Raw genomic sequence first — 27555 nt, 5'->3', positions numbered from 1 at the left:
TCAGTTTGAAGTCCTTTATAAACAAGTTTGCCACAACTGGTGACAGAGAGCACCTGATGGTGACACCATCCGTTTGTTCACAATAGCTGCCATTGAGGAGAAAGAATGTTGATGTGAGGACAAATTCAAAGAGATTAGTCACTGTCGAGTCAGATTTCTCCCTGATCAATGTGAGGGAATCAACAAGCAGGGCTCTAGTGAAGTGGGATACCATATCAAATCTCACCATAAGATCCTGGTCATGGAGGAGTAGTTCTTGCATCAGTTGAATGAAATGTACAGGTTTCCCAATGTGATGTGGTGCTGACATTTACTGACATAGGGGCTTAACAGCGTTGTTAGATGTTTGACCAGCTGGTACACTGGTGTGCCTATGTTGCTTACAGTAGGATGTAGAGGAACATCTCATTTGTGAGCTGTTTGTAAGCCATACAGCAGCAGCTCATGGTCGAAGCTTCTTGATGATTTCCTTTAGCAGGGACCTGTGCAGAAATCCAATAGTCTTCTTCTTCACCTTGTTGGTTGGGTCTCCCTTCAATTTTCTGTAAGCTGGATCCTCGGTTAGGCCATACATTTTGCAATTGTATTCTAGCAGTAGCAGTAGTATAGTGGCATTTCCTTTACTCACAGATAAAGTGACTATTTCAGTATCATTCTGTACTTCCTGAATAGCAGCTCTTTCCACTTTCATGATGCTTGTCCTTGATGGGATGGCTCTAGTCAGCATGTGGCACCTTTTCCGGGAGGGGGGGGGGGGGGGGGCGGAAATAAGAGTATAAAGGGTGTGATGTGCAGCAGAGATGCTCATCTTACAGGAAGATGATGCCTAGGCACACTTTTAGAATACTGTGTTATGAAAATGACCACACTCAGCTGGACATCTGACAATAGTACAAACAGTTGATTCACTGGGAAGCCTAAGATCACACAGTTTTAGCCATTTCTTCTTAATTACCTATGCAAAGTCATTATGTTAGCTGGGCTGCTAGTGACACTTTGTTGGAACTCATAAGGGATTCCTCCCTGCAATGCTCAATGGTGGTTTGGCTATGGTTGTTTCTTTTTCATGTCCACTACACAGTCACTTCACAATCAGTTGATTTGGGCAGCTTTAGAAGGGTTGAAAAGTCTGTGACAGATCTGTTACTCAGGTGACATCCAGTCCCTAATTTACATTTCTTCTACATTCTGACCCATTCTGCTTTTACAGCATCTCTGCTGGCAACACATTACTCTCCTCTATCTGCAAATAGAGTATGTGGTGCCAGCAATATAATTTGAGGTGGACCATAAGGCAACCTTTTACAATTTATCAGAATATTTAGTTGTAGGGATGTGAATTCTACTTAACTCTAATGTTCATATGAAATATGTTTTGATTTTACCAATATATAGACAGTGATAGTTTTCTGTGTAACGTTACATAAATGCTTTTTTTAAGTATTACATAAAACAGCAACTGAGCAGTATAAGAGGAGGAGTAGTACCCCCCCCCCCCCCCCCCCCCCCTCATTTTCAGCTCACTCACTACAGTATAGTGAAAGATCCTTCTTAGAAATGAATACGCGTTGTTACACAAATAATCTGCAATTGTTAGCTATGTCTATCCTTTGTCTTTTCAAAGTCGTGACATTTAATGACGGAAAATGTGTATGAGTGTCTATATTCTTAAGTCATCAAGATCTATAGCATGAGCTTTTGTCTTTCATATCTTGTGTGAAGAAAGCAGTAGTTGAACTTGATAGCAGATGGTGACTCCAGAATGAGATGATACGTCAGGGAACCATGTCCTCAGAGTTTCCCCCTGTTTGAGTCCTAATGTGCAGCTTCATGTGCATCTACATCTCCACTGTACTTTAAAATTACATATAATACAGCTGAGTTGATTTAGAAGAGCTATGTCCCAAAATTGTTCCCATATCTAAAATAAAAAAGAAACAATATGAACAACTATTGTATTGGACTATACATTCACCTTCAGGTTAATTTATTCGTATTTATTCTGGATTCTTAGGTACTAAAAAACTGTCTTTCTAAAATATTGTAATGTGTACACACCTGTAAAGTATATCTTTCACATTGCAGATTTGTTATGCTCCTCTCGCTGCTGTGTTTGTTACAAAAACTTTATAGAGAAAAGTCCTCAGGTTTATGCTATGTTCTTTGATTTCCAGAAGGCATTTGATACAGGGTCCACACTGTTGTTTTGTGTGTGTGTGTGTGTGGGGGGGGGGGGGGGGGGGGGGACAAGCTCACCGAATATCAGACCAGATTTGTGATTGTACATGGGATTTCATTACAGATAGAACTCAACATATCATCATTAAGAGAACAGAATCAACAAACGTAAAGGTAATTTCAGGACTGTCTCAAGAGTGTGTTTTAGGGCCACTACTACTTACTGTTTAATTGATGATCGAGGGATAAAACTGAAGTCTCCTTGAGGCTATTTGCAGATGTTGCCTTTGTCCATAGGAAGATTGCAACCACAGGAGACTGTAGCAAAATGCAGGAAGACCTGCAGAGGACTGATGGTTGGTACGACAACTGGCAGTTGATCCCAGACATAAATATATGTAACATATTGTACATAAATAGGTGAATGGATCTACTACTGATCAACTGCACTGTTTGTGGCAAATCACTGGATACAGTAACTACTGTAAAATACCTATAAGTAACCATGCTGAGTGACCTAAAATGGAGTGACCACAAAAAACAAATATCAGAAGAAGCAAGTGTGAGACTGAGATGCACTGGTTGAATATCAAGGAACTTTAATTCACTCACAAAAGAAGTGGATTACAAAATAGTTGTTTGACTGATTCTTGAGTGTTGTTCCTCAGTCTGGGATCATTACCAAGTAGAATTGATAGAAGAGAGAAGATCCAGCAAAGAATGGCACATTTTGTCACAGGATTGTTTACTCAGCAGCAGCTTGTTACCAAGATGTTCAACAATCTCCAGTAGCAAATGCTACAAGAGATGTTTATGCATTACAGAGAGGTTTACTGTTGAAATTTTGAGAGCTTACATTTCAAGAAGAGCTGAGAAACTTATTACTTTCTCCCACAAAATTGTCTCATGAAATGATAATTAGAGAAATTAGATGTCATACAGAGTCATAGTCATTCTTCTCATGTGACATTCATGAGTGGAATGGGAAAGGCGGTGGCACCAGATAGTGGTAATGGAAGAACCCTCTGCCACCCACTGTAAGGTGGCTTGCATAGTATAGATGTATATGATATTATACACTGTAAAATTTGAACTTATAAAAACTTATTGCTTTACAACCTAATGTTTTCAGTGTTTTACAGTCTTACACTTTTTGTTTATCTGTCTATATTGAAACAATGACTATTAATATCAGTGATTCCTCATCAGATACTGGCAACTATACAGATTTTTTTAGATAGGGAATGTGAGATGTCGGTTGTATGAATAAGAAATCAAGCTACTTTGTGACTCATATTCCAACTGTATTTCAGAATACCATGAGTCACCAAGGAACTATGGCTGTATTTTTGACAATGTTTTTATTAACTTGTATTAATTTTCCTGCTTTTTATTTATTTGAAATGCTGTAAAGTATTTTCTCTTGTTCATTTTATCTTAGATATGATACTTTTACATTACAGCCATTCTTGCTAGAACATCCGACTAATTCCTACTATGTATGAAGTAAATAATGTGTTTTTGGTCTCAGTTGTTTACTGTTTACAATATTTCTAGCTTTAGTTTAATATCTCATTTCCTTAGCAAGCCACTGACAGTCTGCAAGAGGTGACCATAGAGGAGAAGAAACCTTATCTAGTAAACTGTGTTTTTGTATTATCTTTAAAATACTTTATGTTTTACGATCACTCATTAAGGTGTATCACACCTTGAAGAGGTGCTCTAGAGGTAGAGTTAACCATTTTTTCTTTTTCAGGTTGCTTAAAAGCTAGAACTGAAGAAAGTTCTGCAATGTTTTATGAAGATATTCATTTGGAACCAACACTACTTTCATTAGTTTTTGGTCTTATTTCTATTATAGTGACTGTCGTGGTATTATGCTGGAGGAAATATGTTAAAAAAAGTGAGCTTTATATTCTTACAGTTCTTTTTCCTTCTCATACTGTGAATAACTGTGGCACTTGAATTTCAACATATCTGATATTTGTCTGATTTTCCATTGTCTTTCCAGAGAAGCTGGAGTTTAATTATGACTTGGAGCCTTGTGAACCTGATATAGATCTGATGCATATTCATCTGTCAGCTATGGTGAGTGAACTACATGAAATAAATTTATTGTTCACAAAGGAATGTAATTTTTAGTTTTGAAAGTCACGTCTTTTAAATGGATTCTTCTTTAATGGTTTTTTTTTCTTCAGAGAAGCTTCCAACGACAAGCTGCAGAACAGTGTTTTATGTTACTCCAAAAGCACCCTGAAGCTGTGAACCATGCCTTGCCTCCATTCTATTATACACCCTTCTTGGTGAGACACAATTTGTTTTATAATTTTATAGAAGTTGGGTTATTTTTAAAACTAATGTTACAGGAAGTTATACTCACAAAGCTGATGGACCATGTCATTCTTGTTTAGCTGGGGGGATAACATTTGCAGAATACTTTTTAATAATTCTTTTATTGTATTTGTTACCCAAATTTTCTGTTGGTGTATGTCTGTGGGGTTAGTTATAACACTAACATCTTTTGGAAAAAAATGCCACTATGTCTTCTGTGAAGCATATTAAGCTTATTTAGGTATATGAGAAACGACAGTGACCAAAAGAATGGACCATGTGAAAGACTTTTAATGGTTTATCAAATGACATAAATCTCCTCTATATAGGCCCTACATTGTTAGCCACCTTATAAATTTAATAATAATTCAGTTTTTCTAGCAAAATATTGTGATTTGAGTAGACAACTGTCTTGATAGATCACAAAACAAAACAGACTGCTGATATTTTGTCATTAAGTGGTGGAAAAATTTGGTGCCTGAATGTTATGATTTTATTGTCAGTTGAGGAACTCTTCTGAATGCCTAGTTGTGATTTATTAAGTGAGTTATTATTGACAAATTTTGATACTCTTCTAGAGTAACCTTCTCTTTCATGTAGCTTTGTAAGTTGATATCAACAACAAAACAGGTGGACATATCCCATAACATCTTTAATATAAATTGTAGTAACAGCAGCATATTTTAATCTGACTGAAAAACTTGGCTGAGTTGATATGGATAACAGCTGTTTATAAAATAACAGCATTTGTAATATACATGCAAATAAAATAGAAAGCCCTGAAATATTTAACAAGGCATGAAAAATATGACAGCAAGACAGGTTAGACATCATAGGAGGGAGAGCGTTCATTTCAGTAAGAGGCTGAAATTGAATTTGGCTGCGAATTTATCTGTACGCAAGTAAATGGCCTAGACAAACTCAAGTTAATCATCTGATGTTTTAAACTGGCCACCCAATTCTGCCATAATGGTTGTAGGATCACTCAAAGAAAGTCTACACTAAATAGCATGAAGGTACTCCAATCACACAACATGAGTTAGAGGCAGCTGTAATCTACTGTATGTAGACTAAATGTTAATGAATTCATTGCAGGTGGTATGAGTAGACAGTATTGTGAAGTAATTCTGAGCACATTTTCTGAAAACTGTCTTGAGCAGTTTGTTTGACATCCGATGCGCAATGCAAATATTTCAGATCTTGTCGCTATAAACAAGCCTGACATTATCAACAATGTCAGTGTAGAGATCATGGCGATGATGGTTACTGAAGTCAATAAATCCATCAGGAAGACTAGGAGTACTTTTATACTGGATGATGGTTACTGAAGTCAATAAATCCATCAGGAAGACTAGGAGTACTTTTATACTGGATAAAGCATATAAGCAATTGTAGCATTCTACTTAGACAGTGAATAGACATCATTCAGTTCCAATATGATGGATGCAGAGGAATTATGTGCAAAGTGTATACTAAATGTAAATCACATTTTGGAGAAGTATGTACTGGGTAAGGTTGGAAAAGACCTACCACGTTTTAATAACAAAATTCGGAAAATGCTGAGGAAACAGAGACTGTTGCACACTTGGTTCAAAAAAAAGAATGCAGAAATGTCAAAAGGCAGAAGTTAGAATTTTTTGTGTATAAAAAGATAAATGTATGAAGCATACAACAATTTCCACCATTATACGTTATCAAAAGATCTTACTGACAACCTGAAAAAATTGTGGCCCTAGGTAAAATCATTAAGTGTGTCAGACTTCCATTCAGTTCCTCATTGAGCACTCTGATGTGACAATAAAAAAAACAGCAAAAGGAAAGCTGAAGCTTTAAATTTCTCATTTGAATAATAATTCACACTGGAGGATCATACAGATGTACTATCATTTGACTGCTACACAGACGCTTGTATTGGGGACACAGAAACAGGTCTCCTTGGCATTGCAAAGCATCTGAAAGAGTTGAAAACAAATAAGTCGCTACGACTGAAACAAACCCCCAATTCAGTTTTACAGAGAGCACTCTTGGCATTGGCCCCTTTACATAGCTTGCATTTATTGTATATCTCCCAGGCAGTGAAAAATCCCAAGCACCTAGAAAAAAGTGCAGGGGACTTCTCTCTATAAGAAAGGTAAAATAATGGGCTCCCAAAATTACTAGCGAATATCTTTAAGGCCAGTTTGCTGCAGAAATCTTGAGCATATTCTAAGTTCAACTGTAATAAATGCGCTTGAGGCTGAAAAGTTTCAGTCCACAAATCAGCACAGATGTAGGAAGCATTAATCATATGAAACACAGCTTGCTCTTTTCTCACATGATATCTTGCAAACGATGGATGAAGAACAACAGGCATATTCCATACTCCTAGATTTCCAGAAAGCATTTGACACAGTGCCCCACTGCATACTGTTAATGAGGTCCAAGCATGTGGCATAGGTTCTCAGATATGTGAGAGGCTCAAAGACTTCGTAAGTATGTTTTCCTGGATGGTGAGTGTTCATAAGAGACAAAGTTATCATCAGGAATGTTCCGGGGAAGTGTGATGGGAATACTCCTGTTCTCTACATACAAAACAGTATGATGGATAGGGTGAGCAGGAATCTGTGACTATTTGCTGATGATGTTATAGTGTATGGAAAAGTGTTGTCATTGAGTGACTGTTGGAGGATTCCAGATGACCTCGACAGAACCTGTTTGGTGTGATGAATGGCAGCTTGCTCTCAATATAAATGAATTTAAGTTGATGAAAATGAGTATGAAAAACAATCCTGTAATGTTTGGATACAATATTATTATTGTGCTGCTTCGCTCTGTCATGTCTATTAAATATCTAGGCATAACATTGCAAAGTGATAGGAAATGAAATGAAAACGTAAGTTTGATATAAGGTGTGCCATAAACTGCAGAACATTTGTCTTTTCTGCTGCTGGCAGTGCATGTACAAACCGATTTGGTGGTGGAACACTTGAGAGGTCATGAGCAGTGCATGGCAACAGCTGGGAGTATCACCACAGGTCATCATCAGGCAGCCACAATAGAGTGGAGGCATATGGGAATCAGCCAATGAGCAGAGCATTTGCTGTCAACACTAGGCATCGTTCTGGCTGGAGCAGCAAATGGTGCTGTGCTTTATGAAACTGAGGAATGTAGCATAGTCAAGAGCGAAGAGCTGGTTGCTGTGGCATGTTTTTGAACATGCCAGTTTAAGAAGTATGTGTTTAATGTGGTAACTGCTGACTGTAGTGCATATGAGTGAAGCAGGGCTTTACTTGAATTACATATTGATTTTGTGGTGAAGTACAAGGAGGCTGCTGTTGGGCTGAATGTATTCAGCTGACAGAGTACCAGCTGAAGGATGTGTACCTAGTAAAATTAAATTTTCGTTGCTGTTAGTTTCCATTGATTAACCATTCTGACATATTGTGTGAAGCAGATTATATAGCTCCATTGTTAAGTAGGCTGTCAGCTTTGGTCAGTATTTTTGGAATTTGGTTTTGGAATGAGATCTGGTACTTAATGTGTCATATTCTTTCAGTGTGCATTGTTATTTATGGGGCTTAGTTGATGTCCTTGTGTTGAAGCATAAATGAAATCAAAATCAGAGGCTCTAATTTATTGACATTTTGCCTGTTGCATTACGTACTACTGTGTTGTTAAGTTGTATATTCATTTGTGTGGTGGTATCTACTGTGGTCCTGTTGAATATGTTAAACGTTTGTTCTGCACGAATGTTACACTTCTGCTCTGCTATAAGCTCATTCAGAGTAAGTTGGAGTCCAACATGTCATTCGGAAAGGTTAGTTTCTTAGCTGGCAATATTCCTAAAGGCTTATTGAGCAAGTACAGTGGCAGACACATTAGATTCAGAACTGTAGTTGCTATTATAGTTGCTGGAAGCCAAAAGGTTGGCCCTAAATTGTAAGACTTCATACTGTGTAGTAGTATTCCACTGCCCCACAGCACCAAGTGTTCCATACCCTTAGGTCATCCTCGCTCATAACAATTTAGGGTAACTACCATTGGATCATGAACTGCCTTCTGGATATAAGGCTGTGGTACAAGGATGTCCTGTGGGCACTCTTCGGCTCCTGTCTGTCCTAGCAACAATTGACCATCCTGGATGGGCATACCATACCCTGCTCTCTATGACAATGCCACAATTCATCTGCTGACATTAATGTGTGCATTTTCCCATCTTTTTAAACCAGTAGAATTTCCTTCATCCTGACTTGCACAAATTTTTCTAATGTCTCCCATGTTACAGATATAAGTGAATCACATACCTCTTGTGTTGTACATGAATAGTAGCTCCTCCATTGCCAGATGTAAGCCAATCAGAAATTGACTTGGTAGGCATATAGTAGGAATTAAATGCCTATGCACCTTATGGTGTGGCTTTCTGTAACTCTGCTATCTCAATATGGGAATTCCCTACACTATTGGGAAGAGTGCGCCAGAACCTTAACATGGTTAGTAAGGTATTCAGTAGATGTAGATGGCCCTGTGTTTTACACAGGTCTGTGTTCATAAATCTGGTTGCCATTTTCATGTAACTAGTCAGCTCTGCTTTCAGTTGCCCCAGCATTCTGGTATTATTTAACACTCTTTGCTTCATATTGGTCAGATGAGTAGTGTGCCATTCTGCTAGGGATCTGGTACCCTCTGCCTCTCTCTTTACCTGAACTAATATGTCATTTACATGCCATGCACGGTACCTCTGCAGCTGTAAAGGGGTAGGCACATTGCAGAAAAGGTGGGGAGCTTTTCACTTGACAGGAGGACATTGTCTTAAAACAAACAAACAAAGTTTATTTGAATACTGAAAAACAAAATTCAACTTAATAATGACAAATCTTGGGGATCATGAAACAAACTAAACTCATTTTTAATTTTTTGGTGGAAGATTAATCCTAGCACATATTTTTCAGTTTCATTGGCATCTTTTCATTGTATCATTGCGCAGAGTATTGATTATTCTCAAGCATTACTCTATAATAAATTTCTATCTTATATCACTATTGTGTGAAATGACAGCTGATTCACCTTCAAGAAGAAAGCCCAATTCTGTGTATGAGGCTGTTCAAAAAGAACCTGAGCTTTATTTATAAATTCAGTCTTTATTCAGATACAATTGTCTGATGCTAGTCACTTTCAAAGTAGTCCCCTTCAGCTTCTACACACCTCTCCCAATGCTACTGCCACTGCTGTAAGCATTCCCTGGAAAGCCTCTTTTGGTATGGTATGCTACTGCTCTGTTGGCTTTTGATGTTTGCATCTCACTGCTTCACAAATGTGAGGCATAACCTCTTGGTAATATTCCTTATTGACATTAGTGCCTTCTGGGGTGTACTCATCTACATCTACATCTACATCTATACTCCGCGAGCCACCTTACAGTGTGTGGCGGAGGGTACTTATTGTACCACTATCTGATCCCCCCTTCCCTGTTCCATTCACGAATTGTGTGTGGGAAGAACGACTGCTTGTAAGTCTCCGTATTTGCTCTAATTTCTCGGATCTTTTCGTTGTGATCATTACGCGAGATATATGTGGGCGGTAGTAATATGTTGCCCATCTCTTCCCGGAATGTGCTCTCTCGTAATTTCGATAATAAACCTCTCCGTATTGCGTAATGCCTTTCTTGAAGTGTCCGCCACTGGAGCTTGTTCAGCATCTCTGTAACGCTCTCGCGCTGACTAAATGTCCCCATGACGAATCGCGCTGCTTTTTGCTGGATCATGTCTATCTCTTCTATTAATCCAACATGGTAAGGGTCCCATACTGATGAGCAATACTCAAGAATCGGACGAACAAGCGTTTTGTAAGCTACTTCTTTCGTCGATGAGTCACATTTTCTTAGAATTCTTCCTATGAATCTCAACCTGGCGCCTGCTTTTCCCACTATTTGTTTTATGTGATCATTCCACTTCAGATCGCTCCGGATAGTAACTTCTAAGTATTTTACGGTCGTTACCGCTTCCAATGATTTACCACCTATGGCATAATCGTACTGGAATGGATTTCTGCCCCTATGTATGCGCATTATATTACATTTATCTACGTTTAGGGAAAGCTGCCAGCTGTCGCACCATGCATTAATCCTCTGCAGGTCTTCCTGGAGTACGTACGAGTCTTCTGATGTTGCTACTTTCTTGTAGACAACCGTGTCATCTGCAAATAGCCTCACGGAGCTACCGATGTTGTCAACTAAGTCATTTATGTATATTGTAAACAATAAAGGTCCTATCACGCTTCCTTGCGGTACTCCCAAAATTACCTCTACATCTGCAGATTTTGAACCGTTAAGAATGACATGTTGTGTTCTTTCTTCTAGGAAATCCTGAATCCAATCACAAACCTGGTCCGATATTCCGTAAGCTCGTATTTTTTTCACTAAACGTAAGTGCGGAACCGTATCAAATGCCTTCCTGAAGTCCAGGAATACGGCATCAATCTGCTCGCCAGTGTCTACGGCACTGTGAATTTCTTGGGCAAATAGGGCGAGCTGAGTTTCACATGATATCTGTTTGCGGAATCCATGTTGGTTATGATGAAGGAGATTTGTATTATCTAAGAATGTCATAATACGAGAACACAAAACATGTTCCATTATTCTACAACAGATTGACGTAAGCGAAATAGGCCTATAATTATTCGCATCTGATTTATGACCCTTCTTGAAAATGGGAACGACCTGCGCTTTCTTCCAGTCGCTAGGTACTTTACGTTCTTCCAGCGATCTACGATAAATTGCTGATAGAAAGGGGGCAAGTTCTTTAGCATAATCACTGTAGAATCTTAACGGTATCTCGTCTGGTCCGGATGCTTTTCCGCTACTAAGTGATAGCAGTTGTTTTTCAATTCCGATATCGTTTATTTCAATATTTTCCATTTTGGCGTCCGTGCGACGGCTGAAGTCAGGGACTGTGTTACGATTTTCCGCAGTGAAACAGTTTCGGAACACTGAATTCAGTATTTCTGCCTTTCTTCGGTCGTCCTCTGTTTCGGTGCCATCGTGGTCAACGAGTGACTGAATAGGGGATTTAGATCCGCTTACCGATTTTACTCATGATAGACATGGCCCTTGGTGTCAAAAAGGATGGTCAGCATGACTTTCACATTGCTGTTGACCTGCATTACTTTTTTGGGTCACATGGATGATGGCTGCATCCTTTGCAATGACTGAAACTTTGTTTCTGGGTGGTACCCATAAACTCAGAACTCATTGCCAGTGATCACTGTCCTGTGTGATCTCTGAATGAAGTTGCTTCTGCTCTGTTGTTAGCAACTTTGGTACAAACTTTGTGAGATCATCCTGCGGTCCAGATGTTCCATTACAATGGAAGGAATGGATACGGTACTAATTTTAGCCATGTCTGCAAGTTTGCTGATCATGATTCAGCCACCCTGCAACACTTGGGTCCTAACATGGTCAATGATAACCTCATTTCTGGACGTTGGGAGCCTACCTGAATGTACTTCACTCTTCACGGGCCATCTTTGAAGCAGTTCTACCACTCCTTTGTGTTTGTGGTACCCATTGCTTTGTTCCCAAATACTTGTCAAGTCATATGGATTATTTCAACTTGAGAATCTCCAAGCTTAAAACAAAATTTAATGCAATAATGTTGTTCTACTTTTTCTGTTATTTTGCCCACAACACAAAATCCAACAACTACCACTTTTATGTATTCACCTGTTAACAACTAGCCAGTGACTGGGTTTTTCTATAGTCATGACAAAGGTTAGACATGCACACTACTTACGCCTAGCAACATAGATTGCGGAACCAAATACTATTGTTGGTTTCAACAACAAAAAATAAGATCGTATAGCAGATGTGAGAAATATCAATACAACACATCACATCACAATACATCACATTTTTTGAACAGACCTTGTAATGTATAATGTGCTTTGTCACTCATATGTCCAACCTATGAGATACAAATGTGAGTGATAAATCATCCATAGAGACACCTCTGAGATCTTGCTTTCTTATTAAGGATTAAATTCCACCAGTGATTGCAATTTTTGCTCCTAAAATGTGTCAGTTTGGTACTTTTGTGTAGAGTATGTTTAAACTGTATATTTTTGGATTGTTTATCCAAAAACCATGTCATGTGTAAGTGTTGTATTGATATTTTTCACATCTGCTATACGAATTTGTTACAAAGAAAAACTATGCATATTATTTAATATTTTCTCTCTGCAATCAAAAATATGAAATTCGCATTACTATGAAATCTGTTGCTCCATGCACAACAGTTTGAGACTTCAAAGAAAAAGGGAGTTTAAGACTCTGTTTATTATTGCTCAGTTTGTAATGCAAGTAAAACAAGAGAGGCACCTGTAATTTTATAAACGGTAGCTACCAAATAAAGTATCAGAAAATTTGACCAATACCTCTTATTTGCAAATGACAGAGCAGTGCAGTCTGAGTTAGTGAAAAGATAACAATCCACAGGGTAATTGTCAGTAATATAGGGATTTATGGTACACGTAAGACAAATAATAAATACTTTCTGTTTCCAGTCACTCACAATAAAAATTTGATAAATACATCCTTCAAAATACCTTAATTATTCTGTTTTGTAAGAAGTTAAAAAAACTGTAAAGGTATGCCAGTGATTTAGAAATAATATTTCAACTAGCTTTGTATTCATTGCAAACTCAGATTGTCATGTACATTATTATTAACATTGCAGATTTTCTGTTTATGTGGTGAAATAATAATGTTAAAATAGTGCTATGCTTGCTTATATAAGCACCTCGGATAAATAGGACTCAGTTTTCTAATAATCATATTTTGTGCAATCAAGTGGCAATATAGATTGATATACAGAATACTGTCAATCTTTAGGGTCAAAATTATACATACGGTAGGAGATCCTAAACTGAATATTTTGAGGCAGGGAACCAATAGATAATCAGAAGTGAGTATTGTATGTGATACAGGGTCTTGAACGAACAATGTGTGTGAGGCAAATGTCTGTAAACTGCTTTTGTTTCTAAACAGCTTACCACATCAAGGTTGGATCTGGTATCCTGAAAAACAATACATAATTGTCTGTGGTGTGTTCATGGTGGAATTTACCACTTGTTATAATTCATGACAAGTCAAAGATTAGCATTCTTCATTACAGAAACTGGCAGTCAAGCTTTTAATGTATGGTGCAGCAAGATGTATTTTCAATAAAGCCAAACTAATATACAAAAAGTATTGCAATAGGTATTGTACTACTGAGAACAAATCTATCTCTGTTGATAGCAAATTATTGGAAACTGGACCACACATTCTACAGAGAACCAACCAGAGCTCCCAACAGAGAATAATTTATGCAATTCATTTGAAGAGATGATGTTGAATCATATTGGAGGAGATTTATTAATAAACATGAGAATGGTGTCCCTGTAATTTTTACAGTTTGATGAATACAGATGGAGAAGCATTCACATCCCTGTCATAAACAACATGTACAAGTAATGGGACCAAATAATTCCATGCTCATCTAAGACAACTGACAACAATTCTCTATCAACTTGAAGATTGGAAAAATTGGAAATTTATGGTAAGGGCTTATAGGACTAAACTACTGAGGTCATCAGTTCCTAAGCTTACACACTACTTAATCTAACTTAAACTAACTTACACTAAGGATGACACACACACCCATGCCTGAGAAAGGACTCGAACTTTCGACGGGGGCAGCAGCACGCACCATGACAAGATGCCTCAGACCGCTCGGCTACGCTGCGCGGCTTGAAGATTGGATTCATAAAAAAATTAATCAATAGGCCCATACTTGCTACCACACTGCTTGAATGGTGTACATTTCCTTGTGTCCATTCGAGGGGAGATGCCACAGCTATTGGAGACTGTACCTCTTTTTGTCTGTGAGAACATGTGGTTTAATGCAACAGTGTACCATACCATTTCCATATTAGTGTCACTGAGCATCTGAGCAACTCTATTGATGACTTGTTAATGATGATCTGGCCATTTGAGCAGGATAAAAATTAATAGTATAGATATTCAGATAATTTATAGTTTTAGTAAATGTTCTAATCCGTGTACACTCTGTTATAGTTATAAACTTGGTGAGTCTCCTGTACACTAAATTAATGATTTAACATGTGTTTTATGAGACAGTAAAGTTCTGCTTCTGATTCTGAGGAAGAGAAAGTATTGGCCTCTGGCCAGTGCAATTAGCAGATCTAGATCCTATAAATTTTTTCCTACAGCTTTACAGGCAGTTGTGGCTTTGCTGGTCTAGTGAGTAGAGCAATAAACTCTGGCCCAGAAGATCTCAGATTCAGTTCTAAGTAGGGTTGAAGATTTTTCCTTGTTCCAGTCCCTCCAGGATGGCCTAGGTCCATTCAGCTTGCTATCAAATGAATGCTGCGGATCTTTTCTGGTGGTGAAAGGTGGCCAGGGAAATGGGTCCACCACCCTCTCCCTCTTAGTGCAACAGCACAGGAAGGCTGCACTCTACCTACAGTCAGGCCTGTAGTCCAGTCCACAGGCTTTTTATATTCAGTCATTGGCTTGTGCCACTTGAGTCTAAACTGAAGAAAAAGTGATTGGCAAGGGTCCTAGCTGCCTCTTTCATTGTACCACAGACAGCAAGGTTATTTTAGAGAGTGCAGCAAAATATTATGTTCCCTCATAATGTTTGAATTCATTATTTTGAACAGTTGCTATTAGTTTAAATTATTGCTGTAAGGTGCAACTTGTTCCTGCCAATAAAAAAGACTAAATTTCATTTTTGTCTATTAGTTCCTAATCTCAAATTACTCAATTTAGGATCCTCAAAGATTATAATTTTGATCCTAAATGTTTGGGGCTCCCTCCACATTATTACCCGGTAGAAAGTAAGCAAGTTGGATAGTTCTTATGGTACTAAGATCTAGTGGTATACCAGTCACACAATCTGTATTATTTCCTTCACATCCAAAAACTGTATACTGGTACTGAAAAAATACTTGTATTTTTATTTGTTGATATGCTCCATTCATCTGGAAAAATCTTTAATATATTTGTGTATATTCTTTTTTTAGCGGGCTTGTAATGCTGGGTGTTTTGAGCTTGTCAAGTTTATGCTGACCATTGGTAAGGCACTCACAATTTCTATACATATGTTAATGTTAAGTTTCATTCTTTATTCATTAATAATGCTCTGTAGATCAAGAACAACCTTGAGGAATAGTGAGTGAGTCAACACAGATATACATAAAGTAAAGCAGCTGTCAGAAACTTTGTGAATAATTTAGTAATTTGGATCCCTACCGAGCATTGTATTGGTATGAAGTCTGAGACACTGTGTCTAGCAAATAGATACTGTTCTTTGTAGTTTTGCAGATGATGTAAGCAGCGAGCACAATGGGTGTGCCATCTTGTGGGATTCCACACTTCAGTATGCATTTGAGGTCACATACTGCCACTTGCCAGTTATCACTTAGAACCTCAGACCACACCATTTTGTACTGCCATTGTTCCACCAGTCATGGGTCACTGTGTGTTAGTGATACTGAACTTCTGATATCTACACCAAGTAGGGTAATAAATAATGAGCTATCATTAAAGGCCTATAAACTATTTGTGCTTACTGAAGATAAATTAAAACACAAAAAATTAACAGGAAAATTGACTATTTCTCTGGTTATATTGACAGTTGTCACTTGTCTTACGTTGCTCTAATATCTGTAAGAAAATACTGATATTTTCAGAAAACACAGATTATATATCTATATACAAGAAGTAAATGGGTCTAAGTCCAGTTTCTGCAATTTTAACATAAGACCATATGTAATACCCACATCTTACTTCATTTGTGGAAGAATGGTGGCAGTCCTTCTCCAGCCATGTCCAATTTAGGGCAGTGCGAAAAGGGCATATTTCTGTTTAACACTCCCTAAATCAGGTGCAGGTAGTGGCAGGACACTCACTCTTCTTCTTCAAATGAAGTGGTGTGTGGGTATAGCAAATATGATCATAAGTAAAAATTGTGGAAACTGGACTTACATCCATTTACCACATTACAAAGGATATGGGCCAATATGAATTGAGGCCTGTTTTCAATGAGAATTACTGCTGATTTCAACATTATTTTAAGTGCTGTTCATCATTCACTCATCATATTCTGTAGATCCCATCAGAAGACTCCATTCATACCAGAAAAGTACTGTAAAAATTTTAGTTTCCCAAGTAGAATCATGTAGTTTACAAAGTGAAAGCTTGATAACGTCTTGGAATTTAACAGCCTGATGATTTTTGTCATTTAGTGGTTCCAAGGAAGGCACTTGTACCCAAGTGGAAGAGGGGGCTGCATCTCCCCTCCCCCCCCCCCCCCACCTCTCAGAAAAAGGTGAAACTGTGGTGTACTTAGATATTTTCCTTTCAAGAAAATTATTTATAACTTGGTTTTATGTTGGTTTTTAACAGAATCAGAACTGGAACACCATTCATATTTTAAAATATTAAAAATACTCCATACCCCCAGTAGCCTCGCCACCCCCACCCCACCTCACCCCACCCCATCCTACCACGTGTCTCGCCCCTGGGGTCCAACACTTTCGTACCCAAAGGATTCCTCCTTTTTATAATAATTCTTGTGATAAGCTTAGGGATTTTATTTTTGAACCTATGTGCATTGTTTATACAATGTCAGTCAGATTAAATATTGTGGAGAAGTGTCTTAGGCACAGCCTTGAGGATTATTTCCAGACTGAATCTATCACTCTGCGTCCTGGGAGATTAAAATAGTATTACGAACTGAGACACAAACCTGGACCCTTGCCTTTCATGAGTTATGCTCTTAGTGATATTGTATCTTCCAGAAGTCCTAGTTCTGCAAGATATGCAAGAAAACTTGTGTAATATTTGACAGGTAGGAGAGTGTTCCTGGCAGAAGTGAAGCTGTGAGGACCTGTTGTGAGTTGTGCCACACAGCTCAGTTGGTAAGAGCATTACCTGGGAAAGTCAAAGTTCTGTGTTCAGGTGCTGGTCTGATGCAGTTTAAATCTGACAAAAAGTTTCAAAACAACACACACTTTGTTGAAGAGTGAAAGATTCACTCTGGTAATATTTTTTCAACATCAAATAATGTCATAAATCCCTAATGTAATTTCAGGACATTATACATATTATTTTTCTGATTTAATCATGTATTGCGTGTTTCAAAATATCAGGATTTTAAAGCTTTTTTAGCAATTTTTACACTCAGTGCATGATTGGTTAAATGATGTATCCAGTCACTGGATTGGCTTCAAGGGGCCAGATGACAGAGCTTGTTTTGCAGGGCCTACATGTTCACACCGATCTGACACCATGCAGTTCAAATGGTTCAAATGGCTCTGAGCACTGTGGGACTTAACACCTGAGGTCATCAGTCCCCTAGAACTTAGAACTACTTTTATCTAACTAACCTAAGTACATCACACACATCCATGCCCAAGGCAGGATTCGAACCTGAAACCGTAGCGGTTGGGCGGTTCCAGACTGTAGCGCTTAGAACCGCTCGGCCACTCTGGCCGGCCACCATGCAGTATTTACCTTTGGGGACTCATAAAGGATCATGTGTATGTGCCTCCACTAGCAGTTGATGTACCCTACTTAAGAAACAAGACTGAAGCAGTTGTTGCAACAGTTACTCCAAACACATTCATCACGATTTGGGAAGAACTTACCTATGGAATCAATGTGTGCCACGTAACGAATGGTGCTCACAGTGAACACCTGTAAGAAAAAACTGTCTGAGTCACTTTTTCATTTGTTTATTGTCAGTATTTTCATTTGATTTATTATTTATAATTGTAAGTTGAGTGCAATAAATGCTACAAAGTCTTAAAACTCCAATATTCATTTTGAAACATCCGGTATATTTTGTTTATATTCACAAAATACAATTTACAAAGAAACTTATAGAAATATTAACTATTCTGAGGTTTCATTTATTAAAACATCACATCCGTTTTACAGTTTATGGTTCTTTTACCAGTCACCTTAAATTTGTTGCTGATTACTTAATATCACAAGAATGAAATTTTTGCTGTACATTTAATACAGCAGAAAGTTCTAATTATTTTGCATGAAGGCAGAAAATGTGTGTAGTGAGTGTAATGGATTTTAACTCACAATCTGTGTTGGGTTTTCTTTCAAACTGGCAACAGGAAGGACTGTGGCATTTCTAGGCAGGGCATTTGCTTGTGAACATGCGATGACATTTTGCATATAATTCTGTTCTGTTGCAATTTAGGTGGTACTTTAGCATAAGTCTACTTCTGTGCTGATGTGGGGCACAATTAAAAATTTGTTTAATTGTTTTAGTAAACAATATTACTTTTTATATGTAAAAAGACACAATTGCTGGACAGTGTGTACCTGAAGTGTGAAATGTGTAGCACTGCTGATAGACACATAGTTATATAAGTGACAGACTTCATAGCTTTTGGAACTAATAGGTCCTTCCTTGGAGAAAAGGGAGAGAATAGTTGGGGATAGTTGAAAAGGAAGGGCGCATCACTCAGACACCAGGATGAGAGAGGCCCACATTGTCCTAACTACAATTGGTACAATATTCTGCTACTTCACTCAAAACACCATTGAAAGTATCAGAATTACCGCTTTTTAGTAAAATGATGACTTTTGCAAGCTCTTAGGGGTTGTATTTTTTAAAGCACTGTCTTTTGGTTTTAGCGCCAACGAAAAGACTACTAAGCATGTAAGCTTTTGGCCAGAGGTCCTTCTTTTGAAACAGACAACATACAGGAAGTTCTTGAAGGTGGGGTAAACGTAGTATGTGTTTGAGGCAGGGTTTGTCAGTTATGAGGGAATGCAGGGGAGGTTTGGAGGCTGATGTAGAGATGGTGCATAGTAGTAGTCATAGGTGGGGGTAAGACGTGAACAGGCTGGTGAGTTTTTTGAGGTGCTATTGTGCATGCTGTTCTAGTTCCTGGGGGGCAAGTAATTCAGTGTGTGAGATGGGATCCAGAAATTTGGGATGGCACGGCAGAAGAATTTTATGGAACCAACAACGCAGGAACAATATATGAAATTGGGTTCGGGCTAGCAATAAGGAAACTTTTCTGTATTGGTGCAGGTGGAAGGAGCAAGAATCCATGATGGAGGATACAAATGCATAAAAAATCTAAATAACATGGAAATACATGTGAAAACATCAGAAAAATATCCCAAAGATACACCAAAATAAGTAGGAAAAATTACAGCTAAGATGGAATGGAAGATGTTTGAGGGGGAAAAGATGAAACATGACTAAGTAAGCCAATATGGAAAGGCAAAAATGAACTGAAATCAACGTGAAAACACAATGAGATCGAAGATAAAAATAGATAAAAAGATTGTAATATGTCTTGCAGGTCTGTGGGCAGATATGTATGACCAAGGGAGATGACAGATGTGTCTAGATCAGATGAGATTAGCATGTATGAAATGAAATAGGAGAGGAGAAAGGCAGGGGGGGGGGGGGATATAGGAGCTAGTAGAATGAGCTACAATTTCATGTCGCACAGGAAGGTATGAAAAATAAGATGCAAAATTATGTCAGAGTGATACTGGAAGAGTGATCAAGGATCTAGCATTGATGATATCACCGGGAGTAATGTGAGACATGAGATGCTGCACCAGCAATCAATGCAGTTTTGTAGCCATGTGCTGTGTGTAGGCAAGATGGTTGATATAGTGTGGCTAATAAGTAAGAATGTGTGGTGTGGTGGGGAAGGCAACATGTAGAACACTGGAATGAAGAGAAAGAAAAGGATAGACACTGAGTATAGTAACATTAGCAAATAGTAATAAAGGAAAACACCACTGGGCTACAGAATGGAAGAAAAGCCATTAGGCAAAATCAAACAGTGGAAAATCCAGGATGGAACAATGGCAATTTTATGAAAAGGATGAACTACTTCTCACCATATAGCGAAGATGTTGCAGCACAACAAAAAATACTACTAAGCAAATAAGCTTTTGGCCAGAAGGCCTTCTTCAGAAATAGACAACATACACTCACCATTCACACAAATGCAGCTTACATGCACATGACCATTGTCTGTGGCTGTCGAGGCCAGTTTGCGGGTGACTGTTGGGAGAAGCAATCTGAGTGGTGGGGGTAAGGAGGTGGCATGGGGGGGGGGGGGGAGAGGGGGAAAGATAGCAGGTTAATGTGGGTGATGGTAAAGTGCAGCTTGTGAGACCATACTGGGATGAACTAGAGAGAGGGTAGTGGAGCTGGGCAGCTAGGTGCAGTCGGGAAGTTAGACAGTGGCTGAGGGCTGGGGGGGGAGGGGGGGGGGGGGAGCCAAAATGGGGAGAGAAGTAAAATAACAGTGGGTGTGCTGGTGGAATAGAGGGCTGTGTAGTGCTGGAATGGGAAAGGGAAGGGAAAATACATGCATGAAGGATAATGATCAAAGAAGGGTGACTACAGGAATGTAGGATATATTGAAAGGAAGAGTTCCCAACTGCACAGTTCATAAAAGCTGGTGTTATTAGGAAGGATTCAGATGGCACAGGGTGTGAAGTAATCATTAAAATGTAGGGACGTTGTGTTGGACAGCTTGGTCAGCAGCTGGGTGGTCCAGCTGTTTCTCGACCACACTTTGTCGGTGGCCATTCAAGTGGACAGACAGCATGTTGTTTGTCACACCCACGTAGAACAAAGCACGGTGGTTTCAGCTTACAGATGACATGACTGGTTTCACAGATAGCCCTGTCTTTGATGGGTAGGTGATGCTTATGACCAGACTGGAGTAGGTGGTGGGGGGATGTATGGGACAGATCTTGCATCTAGGTCTATTACAGGGATATCAGTCATGAGACAAGGGGTTGGGATGGGGGGTTGTGTAGGGATGGACAGGGATTTTATGTAGGCTCAGTTTGTAGTTAAATACCACTGTGGGAGGGGTAGGAAGGAGAATGGGTAGACATCTGTCATTTCAGGGCATGACAAGAGATAGTTGAAACCCTGAGTGTTACTGAGTTGTGGGCTAATGTTCCTCTGTGGCCAGACAGTTGGTCTTTGAGAGGTGGTGGGTCACTGGAAAGATAAGGCATAGGAGATCTGTTTCTGAGCAAGGTTTGGAGGGTAATTATGGTTTGTGAAGGCCACGATGAGACCCTTGGTATATATTTCAAGAGTAACTGTACTGACAAACCTTGTGCAGTGGCTGTGAATTGAACCTGGATCAACTGCTTGCTAAGCAACCATGCTGACCGTTACACCACCACCACATCGTGCTGTAAGCTACTTGCACCTTGATGTGTCACCTTCCCTCTTGCAGCTAAGGTGTCCTCACCCTCAGTCTAGATCATGGAAATGTCGTCAATGAATCTGAACCAGGTGAGGGGTTTAGGATTCTGGGTGGTTAGGAATGATTCCTCTACATGGCCCATAAATAGGCTGGCGTAGGATGGTGTCATGCAGGTGCCCATTGACGTACCTCAGATTTGTTTGTAGGTGATGTCTTCAAAGGAGATGTAATTGTGGGTGTGGATGTGGTGGTCTTGATGAACCAGGAGAGAGGTTGTAGTGTTCAATAGCAGCAAGGCCATGGGTATTAGGGATGTTGGTTATAAACAAGGATGGGATCAGTAGTGACAGGCAGGGCACCATGTAGTAAAGGAACAGGAGCTGTGGAGTGTCACTGTAGGACAGGATTGATATCTTTTATATTTGAGGGTAGGTTGCAGGTAGCAAGCTGAAGATGTTGGCATCTGAAGGCACAGATTCTCTGAGAGGGCACACATTAATTGGCCACAATGGGATGTCATGGGAAGCATGTAGAAGGTTGGAGTGCTGGGAATGGTAGTGGTGAGGAGAGAGATGGATTCCGGGGAGAGATTCTGGGATGGGCATAAGGATTTGAGGAGAGACTGTAGATCCCACTTGATTTCTGGAATGGGATCACTGTGACAGGGTTTATAAGTGGATGAATCAGACAGCTGGTGGAGTCCTTTTGCCATTTAATCTTTGCGGTTCAAAACTACAGTGATGGACTGTTTGTCAGCAGATAGGATGATAAGGTTGGGATCAGTTTTTAGGTGGTGGATTGCAGGCCTTTCTGTGGATGTATTGATTAGCTTGCATGTTGAGGGATTTGGGGAATGATGGTGAGGCAAGGTTTGAAGTTAAGAAATTCTGGAAAGTAACTGGGGGTGATTTGGAGTCAGTGGGGGTGGGACCGCAGTTGGAAGGAGGGGGTGAACTGAGTGAGGCAGGGTTCAACATTTGTTTTAGGTTGAGTCTGATTGTAGGGCTGGTGATGAGGAAAGTGTTTCCACTGTATGGATTGGGAGAAGGAGAGAAGGTCTGTAACAAGTTCAGTATGCTTAAATCTGGTAGTGGGGCAGAAGATAAGGCCTTTTGGGAAATGACTGTTACATCTGTGGAGCTAATGGTTTTGAGAAAAGGTTCATGGCTGTGTTTCGGGTCTGTTTAGTTTCTGGATTCTGTATGCTGGTAGGAGGAAGTTTTCGAGGGTGGGATAAATGTAGGAGGTGAGTGAGGCAAGGTTTTGGAGAGTTTTTTGAGGTGTCATTGTGCATGCTGCTCTAGTTCCTGAAGGGCAAGTGATTCAGTGTGTGAGATGGGATCCAGGAATTTGTGGACTGCCACCGCAGAAGAATTTTGTGGATGAAGAGGAGAGTACCTGAAAGGAGGTTCAGGGCCTGGTTGACACGGTTTTGTAGGACTATGTTGGTGGAAGATTAAGGACTGGCAGAATGTGAATAGATGGATGTCATTGTAGATGGAGCGTTTGCAGCCAGAGATGGGTAATTTGATGGTAAGGCCATCTTGGGGGCTTCCATGAGCCAAGAAACAATGCAGATCTAGGAATAATGATATTGCTGGGAGTAATGTGAGACATGAGACGCTGCAACCAGCAATCAGAGCAGTTTTGTAGCCATGTGTTGTGTGTGGACAAGATGGTTGATATAATGTGGCTCATAAGTATGAATGTGTGGTATGGTTGGGAAGGCAACATGCAGAACAGAGGAAAAAAGAGAATAAAGGGATGGACACTCAGTGTAGTAGTGTTCTAAAATAGTGACAAAGGAAAATTACCATAGGGGTTATGGGATGGAAGAAAAGCCATTAGGCAAAATCAAACAATGGAAAGTCCAGTATGGGATAATGACCAGTTTTATGAAAAGGATGGACTGCTACTCACCATGTAGTGTAGATGTCAAGGCACAACAAAAAGACTATTAAGCATGTACACATTGAACCAGAGCGCCTTCTTCTGAAATAAATACCCCCCCCCCCCCCTCACACACACACACACACAGAGGGACCATTGTCTATGACTGCCAGGCCAGACTGCGAGACACTATGCATGAAGTTAGAAATAATATGGGTGCTGGAGTAATGGGGAGACTGGGAGGGGGAGGTATAGCAGGATAGGGGGTTTGGGACAGGAAAGTGCTGCTTGTGGGAGCATACAGGGACAAGGTAAGGTGGATATAGGGTAGGCCAGCTAGGTGCAGTTGGAAGGTTAGACAGAGGACAGAGAGGAGAGAGGAGCAGAAAAGGAGAGAAGTAAAGAGGCTGTGGCTGCGCTTGTGGAAATAGAGAGCTGTGTACTGCTGGATTGGAAACAAGGGTAGGGGATCGGTGGGGTGAAGGACAGTGACTAACAAAGGTTGACGTCAGGAGGTTTGCAGGAATGTAGACTATATAGCAGGGAGTGTTCCTAATTCTGCAGTTCAGAAAAGCTGGTGTTGGTAGGAAGGATCTAGATGGTACTGGTTATGAAGTAGTCATGAAATGAAGAATGATGTGTTGGGCAGGGTGCTCAGAAACTGCATGGTCCAGCTGTTTCTTGGCCACAGGTTGTTGGTTGACGAAGCACAATGGTTGCAGCTTAGCTTGTAGATCACATGACTATTTTCACAGGTATCTCTGCCTTTGACAGGTAGGGTGATGCTCATGACCAGACTGGGAGTAGGTGGTCTTGGGAGGATGTATGAGAGATTTATTGCATCTAGGTCTATCACAGGGATATCAGCCATGAGACAAAGAGTTGGGATTGGGGGTTGTGTAGGGATGGATGAGGATATTATGTAGGTTCAGTTCTTGGCAAAATACCACTGTGTTGATGGGTGTGGAAAGGATAGTGGGTAGGGATTTGTCATTTCAGGGCATGACAGTAGGTATTTGAAGCCCTTGCAGAGAATGTGATACAGTTGCTCCAGTTGTGGGTGCTACAGAATCACAAGAGGAGTGGTCCTCTGTGGCCAGACAGTTAATCTTTTGGGAGGTAGTGGGTGTCTGGAGAGAGAAGTTACAAGAGTTTTGCTTCTGTGCAAGTCTGCGAGGTTAATTATGATCTGTGAAGGCCTCAGTGAGGACCCTCATATATTTTGAGAGGGACTGCTCATCATGAAAGTTGCAATGGCCATGGGTGGCTATGCTGTATGGAAGGGGGACTTCTTGGCATGGAATGGGTAGCAGCTGTTGAAGTGGAAGTGGAGGTGTTGCTGGTGGTTGTTAGGTTTAATATGGATGGAAGTAGAGATTTAGCTCTCTTTGAAGTGGAAGTCAACAGCAAGAAGGTAGACTTTTGGGTTGAGATGGACCAGTGAAAGTGAATGGGGGAGAGGATGTTGAGGTCCTAGAGGAAAGCTGCAACCACTGTGCTTCATTCTGTTTGGGAATGACAGCAAACAAGCTATCTGTCTGCATGAATGGCCACCGACAAAGTGTGGGCAAGAAACAGCTGGATACTCAGTTGCTGAGCACTCTGCCCGACACATCATTCCTCATTTTAATTCCTGTTCATAGTCTGTGCCATCTGAATCCTCCCTACCAACACCAGCTTTTCTGAATTGCACAGGTGGGAAGTCTCTCTGCAACATATCCTATACTCCTGTAACCCTCCTGGCATCAACTTTTGTTAGTCATTGTCCTTCACCAACCTACCTCTTTCCCTGTTACCAATCTGGTGGTACACAGCCTTCTATTCCACAAGTGCAGCCACAGTCTTTTTACCTCTCTCCTTTTCTGCTCCCTCTCCTCCTCGCCCTCTGTCTAACCTCCCGACTTCACCTAGCTGTCTTACCCTCTCTCCACCTTGTTCCTGTATGCTTCCCAACCCCTATCCTGCTATCTCTCCCTCTCTCAGCCTCGTCTTTACTCACACTACCCATCCAGAGACAGTGGTCCTTTGTGTGTGAGGTATGTTTACGTGTGTGTGTGTGTGTGTGTGTGTGTGTGTGTGTGTGTGTGTGCGTGCGTGTGTCTAGTCTTTCTTCTGTGCCTCAACAACTCCATTGTATGATGAGTAGCGGTCTGTGTTTTCATAAGATTGTCATTAACCCATCCTGGATTTTCCATTGTTTGAGTTTGCTTATTGACTTTTCATCTGTCCCATAACCCAGTGGTGTTTTCCTTTGTCACGATTTTCTAATACTACTACACCAGTGTCTGTCCTTTTCTTTCTCCTCTTTCCTTTGTTCTACATGTTGCCTTCCCAACATGCCACACGTTCATACTTATGAGCCACATGATATCAACCATCTTGTCCACACACAACTTTCCCATGTTCTAAATGACACCTTCCAAAGTATACTGCATGTTCTTTCTTATGAACCATGCTGTATCAATCTCCTTGTCAGCACATAACACATGACAATAAGACTACACAAATTGTTGCTGCAGCATCTCGTGTCCACATGACTTGCTCTCATATCATTAAGTCTAGATCTTAAAACTGATCACTTTTCCTACACCTCTCTTGACTATTTTCATGTCTTATTTTCCAAACCTTCTAGTGTCACATGAACTTGTAGCTCATCTTACCAACCTCTCCCCACCACCCATTGTTTCTTCTCTTTTGATCCAGATGCCACTTTCACATCTATTTCAGTTCATTTTTACCTTTCCCTGTCTGCTTACTCCCTCAGGTTTCATCTTGTTTCCCCATAATTGATCTGTTCTATCCTTTCTGTGATTTTCCCAATTATTTCAGTGTATTTTTGTGATACTGTTTTCATGTGTATTTCTACAATACTTACATATTTTTATGCTTTTATATCCTCCACTGTGGATCCTTGCTCCATCCACTTGCACCAATATAGAAAATTTTCCTTATCTCTACCCAGAGAACAGTCCCACATACTATTCCTGCATTGTTGTTTGGCTCATGGAAGGCCCCCCCCCCCCCCCCCCCCAAGTCACGTTACCATCAAATTACACTTCTTCAGCTGCAACCCTTCCTTTTACAGTGACCTCCATCTGTTCAATTTCTGCCAGTCCTTAACCCTCACCAACATATTTCTGCAAAACCATATCAATCAGGCAGAAACCTCCTTGCGATATCTCCTATCCATCTGTAAAATTCTCCTGTTTTACAGTCCCAAATTCCTGGATCCCTTATTAACCTCCTCCTTGCTGACAAAGGCCCCACCATTGTTGTTCTGAACTGTATGGATTACCTGGCAAAATGATTCCACCAGCTGTCAGATTTTTCCATCTACAAACCCTGCCACAGTGACCCCATTCCAGAAATCCAGCAGGATCTCCAATCTCTCCTCATATCCTTCAGTCCATCCCAGAACTTTTTCTCAGAGTCTATCTTTCTCCACACCCCTACCACTGCCCACACTCCTACCTCCTACACAGTTCCTAAAGTCCATAAACCGAACTACCCATGACATCCCATTGTGGCTGGTTACTGTGTTACTTTCAGCCTGTTACCCACAACCTACCCTTATATATAAAAGATACCAACCATTTCCTCCACTGACTCTTCACAGCTCCTGTTCCTTTACCACATGGTACCTTTCTCATCACTACTGATATCAGTTCACCCTACACTAACATCCCTAATGTCCATGGCCTTGCTGCTATTGAGCACTACCTTCTGATTGCCCGACGAATTCCAAACCTACAACCTCTTTCCTGGTCACCGTGACCAACTACATTTTCACCCACAATTACTTCTCCCTTGAAGACATCACCTACAAACAAATCCAAGGTATGGTAATGGGCACCTTCATGGCAGCATCCTACTGCAACCCATTCATGG

The 27555-nt window shown here is 40.2% G+C and overlaps 1 protein-coding gene across 1 annotated transcript in view; it reads left to right on the top strand.

Annotated features, from left to right (window-relative positions):
• Nucleotides 1-27555, top strand: part of LOC124788567 (ankyrin-1-like) — a 192145-nt gene that overhangs the window by 9110 nt on the left and 155480 nt on the right. Inside the window, exons 2-5 of the mRNA XM_047255838.1 lie at nucleotides 3935-4081; nucleotides 4190-4266; nucleotides 4377-4481; nucleotides 15571-15622. Of these exons, the coding sequence (XP_047111794.1) occupies nucleotides 3935-4081; nucleotides 4190-4266; nucleotides 4377-4481; nucleotides 15571-15622 (381 nt within the window). The remainder of the gene's footprint in view (nucleotides 1-3934; nucleotides 4082-4189; nucleotides 4267-4376; nucleotides 4482-15570; nucleotides 15623-27555) is intronic.

The sequence above is a fragment of the Schistocerca piceifrons genome, chromosome 3 (assembly GCF_021461385.2).
Source record: "Schistocerca piceifrons isolate TAMUIC-IGC-003096 chromosome 3, iqSchPice1.1, whole genome shotgun sequence".
Classification (NCBI taxonomy): domain Eukaryota; kingdom Metazoa; phylum Arthropoda; class Insecta; order Orthoptera; family Acrididae; genus Schistocerca; species Schistocerca piceifrons.
The sequence above is the reverse complement of the archived record's forward strand: the minus strand, read 5'-3'. Positions and strand labels throughout refer to the sequence as shown.